This window comes from Temnothorax curvispinosus, unplaced genomic scaffold, assembly GCF_003070985.1.
Source record: "Temnothorax curvispinosus isolate PA1 unplaced genomic scaffold, ASM307098v1 QBEX01008984.1, whole genome shotgun sequence".
In the NCBI taxonomy this organism is placed as follows: domain Eukaryota; kingdom Metazoa; phylum Arthropoda; class Insecta; order Hymenoptera; family Formicidae; genus Temnothorax; species Temnothorax curvispinosus.
Window position 1 is genome coordinate 1 of NW_020218764.1, and position 9,040 is coordinate 9,040.

Genomic DNA, 9,040 nt, shown 5'->3' on the forward strand with positions numbered 1-9,040 from the left:
AGCGTACCACCGGGATATAAGATATCGGAAACGCCGGCGCAGATCATTTACCTGCCGATCATCGCGCGGAGCGTTACGAAACTAACAATACGCGTCGCTGATCAAGACGGACGATTGCTCAATTTTTGCGGAGAAGAGATCACCGTCAGATTGCACGTACGACGACGAGAGCGATAACGCGTCAGCGTGTGTGCGTGAAGCGTGAGTGTACGCGCCAGTGTCTGCGTGAACGTGAGTGTACGCGCGACACATGAGATGCTAGTGTTGAACGACTCGGAGCACGCGACAGATAACAATAATATCTTTACGGCTGCGTCGATCGACGATATCGTCAAGTCGACATTCGGCGGCGTTAAACAAGCGACGAAAAAGAAGCTCAATGCGTCGAACGTTAAGTTTTTACAAGTTTTCTCTGGGATTCGCGGTGCAAAACATCTGAACAATGACTGAAATTCTCAACATCGGAGGCGAGCCGGTCTTTGACGATCGCATCGTCAAGATCGAGACTCACACGTACAACCCGTACGCCAACACAACGTTTGACTATAGCGATGAGATACGAATACCCATACAACAGCAGGATCTGTATACGTTGCCGTGCGAAAGTTTTCTCTACGTCAAAGGAACATTGACGGTGCCCAGAGCAGCCGGTCAAGCCGATAACGTGGTATTGGGTACTAATTGCGTCGCGTTCATGTTCGACGAGATTCGATACGAGCTCGACGGTATGGAGATTGATCGCTGCAGAAACGTAGGAATAACCAGCACGCTCAAAAACTACGTTACGGTATCGCCGGACAGAAGCGTGATCCTGCGAAACGCGGCCTGGGAACCACATAATAACCCGAACGGATATTTCGATTTTTGCGTACCGCTCAACTTGTTACTGGGATTTTGTGAGGATTACAAACGCATGGTGATCAACGCTCGTCACGAATTGATTTTGATACGAACGCGCAACGACAACAATTCCCTGGTGGGAAGTCTCGCGTTGGAGCCTACTATAAAAATACTCAAGATACAATGGCGAATGCCTCACGTGGTATTGAACGAGATCAACAAGCTGTCAATGCTGCGCACCTTGGAAGACGGACGATATCTAAGTATGGGTTTCCGTTCGTGGGATCTGTACGAGTATCTCTTGTTGCAGAACACGACCAAGCACTCGTGGGCCATTAAGACCGCGACTCAGCTCAAGAAACCGCGATACGTCGTCTTCGCTCTGCAGACGGGTCGGAAGAACGTCATGTCCGCCGACACAAGCCGATTCGACGACTGCAACTTGACCAACGTAAAACTCTATCTAAACTCGGAAGTTTATCCGTACGACGACCTGAATTTGGATTTTGGTAAACACAGATGGGCGATTCTGTACCATATGTACGCACGTTTCTGTAAGGATTACTACGGATACGAATATCTCGAGCCGAGTCTCACTGTTTCGACTTTCCTACGTAACGGCCCGTTTGTGGTCATCGATTGCTCTCGCCAAAACAAATCCGTCAAAAACGCCACCGTGGATGTCAGACTAGAATTCGACTGCATGGAGAACGTACCGCCGAATACCTCCGCGTACTGTCTCATCATACACGACCGCGTGATTGAGTACAACCCATTGACAAACGTGGTGCGCAAAATAGTCTGAATGTTTGCGGCAACGTCGACGTAAATATTTTCTCTCTCTTTCCATCAATCTCCGATACAATTAATAAGAGGGAAAAGGAAGGGGAAGTATAAATCAGAGTGTCGCGAAACGGTTTGCAGAGTTGCGCGTCATTCCTCTCGATTGACGCATCAACGAGCGAGAGAAAGATAAAGAAATCTCGTCATGTCCGTACCAACGTTTGTGGATCTGCAAGGATTCCTCGTTGGGATGAAATTTGTCGTGAAGGAAGTGGCGATGCTGAGAAAAGGCTGCGTTCTGACGCATCACATTTTTAATTACTCCATGCCGTGGAATCTCCTCACAAAATCCGACAAATCTTGCGCTACCTGGTTGATTCGTAATCACCATAAATTACGATGGGAAAACGGAAACGTGCCGTACAGCATGGTGAAACGCCTGATTACATCGGCCGTGCTTGGTGTAGAAGAAGAAGACGATGAAGAAGAAGACGATAACGACGAGATGCCGACTCTCGTGTACGTCAAGGGATGCCAGAAACGAGAATGGCTGGTGGATCTGCTGGAGAATTATGCGCGAAAAAACCTAATCGTCGAGACTCTGGATGCGCATTACGAAGATATCGAATCTTTGAATAAACTAGATGACACCAATACTATGCGATGCGGAAAACATGAAAAGAATTGCGCGTTACAAAATGTAATAAAAGTATTTAACTGGTGGTCGCGCACGACGCCATAAAAATTTGCAATCTTTTTTAAAAAATAAATTATATATAACTTTTTATAATGTTTTTTTTCTTACTCCCCCTCCTCTCTCCCATCATCACCGTTAGAGTAGGCTTTACTTCCCCCTCTCCTAAAAAAATCCACTGCGCAGTTTTATAAACATTAATTCCCCCTCCCCTTTCCCCCTTCACCACATCATTACTTTTTGGAGTTGTCGCGTATACTCGATTAATTTTATGTGATCAGTCTTGTCGCGAACGCTTGTACTGACGGTCAACTTCTCAGAGCCTAGAGAGCGAAAATGTTCTCCTTTAAAGGATGCAACAGCAGCAGCAGCAACAGCAACAACGATGCAAAACGCGTGAATGCCATGAATTATTACGTGCCGATTCACGGCGTTGAAACTTAAACGTATGAGAAGAAATGTAATAGTTAAGTTTCATTTAGGGGAAAAATAGCATATATAGAGCCTAACTCAGTTTTTATATCTTTGCAAATTGTAATACTTACGATAAGTAAAACTAATTTCATTTCTTTTATACAGCATTTCGTTGGACCGTCGCGCGGTTCGTATACTCAGCAGACGATTTGCGCTGACAGCTACGGAATACAAATTCCTCGAAATTGGCATCAACGTAGGTCCGCCGAGCGACGTGGAGGTCGCCGTTGGAGATCATCGAGAAAAGGAACTGCTGTTTTTTCTCGGAACGTGGAAGGCACTCTACGAGCAACGGCAAAATATTCAGAATTTCTTTCGCAATGACTTCAAAGATGCCCATAGTTTTATAAACGTTGGACCTAACGGTGAGAGTTTGTACGGTTAATAACGTCAAACTCATACGTCTCAAATCTGCAAACGTACGTTTGAGAATAACCGAATCGACGTGCATCGTATGTTCGATCTCGATTGGTGCATCGATGCGAGATTCGATCGTTTGATCAGAATACTTGCGACGGTCGATGCAAAGTTTGCGCAGTTCTCCGATATTGCGTCCACTGTGAAGGATCCCAGGGAAGCGTCGAATGTAATATACGCTATCGATGCGTTCGATACAAATCAGCTCGTCGATTGTGAGCTCGCAGCTTTAGTTTTTTAGCACGTAAGATATATTTTGTAAATTCAAAAATCTAACCTAAGTGGTAGCTTTATACTTTTTTCACAAAATTATATTATCTAACTTAACTCAAGTGACATTTATTTAAAAAAAAAAGTTGTGAAATCTTTAATTTCTTCTTCACAAAATTATATTACCTAACTTAACTCAAGTGACATGTATTTAAAAAAAAAGATGTAAAATCTTTATTTTTTTCTTCACAAAATTATATTACCTAACTTAACTCAAGTGACATGTATTTCAAAAAAAGATGTGAAATCTTTAAATTAAATTGCGCCAATTGTAAAAAGAATATGTATATTGCTTTGAAAGATAATTGTTATGCAACTACTTTAAAGAAATAAAATGGTATCTCTCAAATGGTATTTTCGTATTCCTATTCAAGGGTCTTCTAAACCCAAGTGATAATAGCTTCTTAATTCTCTTTAACAAATTTTTAATATTACAAAGAATCATTTTAATTACAAAGAATTAAAAAAGTAACAGTACAACATAAAAATATTTAATTAAAACAAAATAAATAAATTTTTCTTGTAAAAAAACTTGGCGCTGCTAGACTTTGAAATTTAAACATTAAAATTTAAACATTAGTACTAAGATTTTTGATTGAATAAAAAACAATAAACATAATTTAGGGAAGAATGCGACAGGAGTAAAAAAGCAGCGCCAAGTTTTTTTTATTACACCTGGACACTAAAAACTATGAAGCGCACTATCTGGACCTCGTCATCGGCAACCTGGGATACCTAGACATCGAATTCAAGCTTGATTCATAAGAATCGACTTAAAAATTCTCTAGCGGCACTTTCTGCCAAGCGTAAAAAACCTTCTTTTCCGGCAACGGTGGTAATACGATGTAATAAAGATACGAAATCTCTCCAGATAAACATGAAGCAATTGACTCGGTATATATTATATATATACCTAATTTACCTAAATAGAAATCTTCTTCCTGACCGATAAGTCTATCGACCAAATTTCGAAATACGCGCGCGATATCAAAACTGGCGATACCTGCGCGGCCAGCGTCGAAAAAATGAAAGTGACATTTCTCTAATAATCATAATAATATTGAGACGTCGGCGTTAGGAGAAGAAGTATCTTAAATAAAATTTTTCACATTTTGACTTTGCGTCGCAATATCTCCGCTCGTAGGGCACGTAGCGGAATATTGTGAGAGAAACCCCCCCCCCCCCTTGGACCCCAAGCTATTGATCAAGCCTACTTAGAACTTGATCCGTTCACTCGTTATCGAGATCTCAACATCTCGGGTACTCGCAATCCGTCGCGTCCCGTAAAAGAGTCACGGTCGGTGTCGCTCCGCGTGTACTTGGCACGAGACACTACCGTGTCTCTTGATTATGTAAAGAAGAGTTAAATAAACAAGCTTTTTTTACACCTAAATGAACGATGTAATTTCTTTGCGTGCATGTCCATCCCTACCTATATTTTATCAAATGTTGTTTACGACGAACATGTTCCAACAAGTTCGATGCGTTATCGGGTCGATCATCGTCCCGATGACGTTATTTTTTCCTTTGTCTTTTACGTACTGCGTCGTAAAAAATAGCGCGAAATTGTTTAGTTTACGAGATAACACCCCCCTTTTCCTAGAAAAATGTTGTTTACGACGAACATGTCCCGACAGGTTCGATGCGTCATTGACAAAACACGCTCCCTACGCAGTGCGCTATCGAGTTAGTCTTACCCATTGTGCGCCGCCTAGCGGCGTCGTTGCGAACGAGGCCTCCGCGGCCCGATGGACCCCGCGGCGCAACCGCGGACCCCCACGCGGCCCCCACGGACCCTCACGCGTACCCGCGGCGCGACCGCGAACGCGAACGTGGACCCCCTCCCCCGTGCGGACCCGCGGCGCGGACCAGCGGCGCAAACCAGCGGCGCGGGTGAGTCATCCTGGTGAGTCATCATGGTGAGTCATCCAGGTGAGTCATACATGTGGTATGCCAAGGTCACCCCTCCCCTTTCCCCTTCCCCTCGTAATCCGATACCCTTGTGTAACCCGACATCCCCCTCCCCCTCACCCCCGCGAAATCCGATACCCCTGTGTAACCCGATACCCCCTCCCTCTCAACCCGCGAAATCCGATACTTCCTCTTTCACCCTTTTACCCCTCCTTCGCGTAATCTGATACCCCCCTCCCTCACCCCCCCTCGGAGCCCCCGGGGTGGAACTCCCCTATATACACTACTACTATCGTCTTCCCTATTAAAGAGCATCAAAATTATCTATTACAAAGTTTTCTAACAACAAATAGAAACATTATACACGCGGTACAAGTTTGGGGTAATTTATTACCCCGCTTGGCCTTTCACGTATGAAAAAATTAACCCTATTAAGTCACACTGGGTAAAATACACCCCAGCGTTTTTTGACTTCGAAAATAACCCAGTAAACCAATGGAAATGGACCTTGTGCCGTCATCTACAGGTAGTTGGGACCTTCAAGTATCGATCCCCGTCCGTGGTATATTTTTCGGCCCGTTAGTTCTCTCTCGGCATTTTTTTCCGCAAAAAATTGCACCTTTATAACCTCAAAATCAATATACTTTTTGGAACGGCCGCATAAACTGCAATAATTAGTAAAAAGTGCGTCATTTGAGGATAAAAAAATTGTTTGAAAAATTAAAATATCTTAAAAATTGAAAAAGTTACATTAGTTTTTGTGAAAAGTCACTTTTTTGACTTTTTTAAAACAATTTTTTTACATATGTCAAATTAATTTTTTGCAAATCAAACCTATACAGTCTTTTTAAGGAAGACTTAAACTACAACAGGATATTTTTTTTATTTTTTTTAAGGTCACCTACAATTTTTTATACACGTGCAAACACGTTGGGGGTGTATTTCACCCAGTGTGACCGGTACGGGATTCTCGGGAAGTGTGACTCAATAGGGTTAAGAAAGACTGTCTAGGGTTAAAACTGTCGCTTTCAATTTTAGGAAAAACGTTATTACTAAATTGACTAAAATTGACTGTTGCGTGGTTAGGATGTCCGACATGATGTAGACGCACATGATCATGTGTAGTGACGTGCATGGAATTACAGTAATAGTGCAGTATAACAGCAACCTCATAATAGTCTGGCGCTTTACTATAATTGTGTGCTATTATTTGACTTTGTATTTATATAGACTTTTCAATATATCAATTATTGTTCAGGTTATAAGTTATAATACTTGAAAAGTTTATTAAGAGTATCACAAGCTACACGTGTGTATGTAAACGAATGCCGGTCGAGAGTGAGAGTGGTAACGCTGGTGGTGACGCTGGTCGTAAGACCCCCTATCGGCCTTTTTTATAAGCTAATCGGCAGCGCGCTTATAGCGCCCATAAGTCAGGCAGTGCTCGTAGAGCCTAGCGCTCAGGCGCGAGTTTAGAAATGAGGAGTTTTTCCTTCAACACTCTCCCTAAAACTCAACATTTTACAAAAACGACTTATTAATATTTCTCTTACTAATTAATCCTAATTTACAACGTAAATTTATAAATCTCGGTTTTGCTAAAGCTTTAGTAAAAATGTCTGCGATTTGCTCATCGCTACTAACATGCTTTACATTAATCACACTCTTTTCATACATGTCGCGTATAAAATGAAACTTTACGTCGATATGTTTACTCCTCTGATGGAATTCTGGGTTTTTAATCAATCTTATTGCACTCATGTTGTCTATAAATAAACAAAACCCTTCGTTATCGCAATCTCCACATTCAGCCAACAAGCCTTTTAACCAGATTATCTCTTTAACAGCTGAGGCAGCGCTAACATATTTGGATTCTGTAGTAGACAGAGAGATACATTGTTGTCGTTTACTCTGCCAAACAATCGCTGCGTTTGCGTTTTTACACAGAATACCAGACGTCGATTTTCGAGTCTCTCGATCACCCGCAAAGTCTGCGTCGCTGTATGCTTCAAAGCCACCTGTTTTACAATACAATAACCCTATATCCGCAGTACCCTTTAGGTATCTCATAATACGCTTTACAAGCGACCAATGTGCTATACTAGGATTCTCTAACGCTCTAGACGCAATATTAATCGCAAAACTAATATCTGGTCTGCTAATTACTTGCAGATACAATAAGTTACCTACCGCTTCTCGATACGGAATCTCTTTTTCTACTTTACATGGACTGGATAAGTCCCAACCAGTTTCAATTGGAGTAGAAACTATGTTAGCGTCACTCATATTAAATTTTTCTTACATTTTTCTAACGAATTTTTCTTGGTTAATAAAAATAGATCCATCTGGCAACTCAACGATTTCCACTCCAAAGAAACTCGTTACATTTTTCGTCTCGGTTATTTTAAAATGCTTAAAGGAAGAACCCTTCTATGAGCAGTTTGTTGGTTGCAGCCAAAAGACCATCGTCTACATAAACGGCCAATAACATTTTACCAATTTCATTTTTAAAAATCTAAAAACATGGATCTGCTATGTTCCTTGAAAAACCAAAAGATTCGAGAAAACTCGTGAAATGCTCTATCCAACACCTTGGTGCTTGCTTTAGCCCATATAGGCTCTTTAATAATTTGCATGCACGTGCAGTTCCATCATTAAAACCCTCGGGTTGATACATGTATATATCTTCCTTTAAAGATCCGTATAAAAAAGCGGTTTTAATATCAAATTGAGCAAGATTTAATCCGTCGTGGGCCGCTACACTCAATAAAGTTCTTACCGTATCAAAACGTACTACTGGGCTAAACGTTTCTTTATAATCTATCCCTTCCGTCTGAAAATAGCCCTTTATAACTAAACGAGCTTTATGTCGCTTCGAACCATCAGGATTCGATTTAATTGTATAAACCCAACGACTCTTTAAAATCTTTTTCGTTTCTGGTTTTTCTACGAGCATCCACGTTTTATTTTCGAGTAACGATTCTATCTCGTCATGCATAGCTGCTTCCCAGTTACACTTATCATTAGAATTTATAGTCTCGCTATAATTTTCAGGCAGCATTTCAGTAAAATATGAAACTGGAGAACCATAGAACTCTATTTTGTTAATTTTATTTCTATTTCTTAATTTGAGTCTTACATTTGAGTTTTCACTACTTGAAGACTGCACAGGTTTTGTCTCACAATCACATTGTGTCTCTTTTTCTCTTTCGTCCTTTTGTAAATCTTTATCATAAAGAATCCCAGCATCGTATGTGTCATTTTGCTCTCCCCCGCTCTTTATTTCGATTTGATTAGGAACTACCTTGTCCTTTTTGAACAAAACATCACGACTCAAAACTATATCTTTTAAGCTTGGTATATATACTCGATAACCCTTGCAGTCCTCAATGTAACTAACTACAAATCCTTTCTCTGCCTTTTTATCAAGTTTTCTCCGTTTCTCATTCGGTATGTGAACAAAACATTCCGTTCCAAAAATTTTCAAATTACTTATATTAGCTGTCTTACCGAACCACAACTCATATGGAGTTCCTCCCGATTGCTTAGTCGGACCTGTTCTATTAATGACATATACTGCCGTATTCATGGCCTCCGCCCACAAAGATAAGGGTATATCTGGTTTCGCATATATCATCGATCGTGCTGCTT

General features: G+C 41.2%; 1 protein-coding gene across 1 annotated transcript; it reads left to right on the top strand.

Moving 5' to 3' along the window:
• The first annotated feature begins 442 nt into the window (after positions 1-442).
• On the top strand, positions 443-1,645 carry LOC112458545. Its single transcript, XM_025022235.1, has one exon. The coding sequence runs from the start codon at positions 443-445 to the stop codon at positions 1,643-1,645; it is 1,203 nt and encodes a 400-aa protein (XP_024878003.1).
• Positions 1,646-9,040: the final 7,395 nt, after the last annotated feature.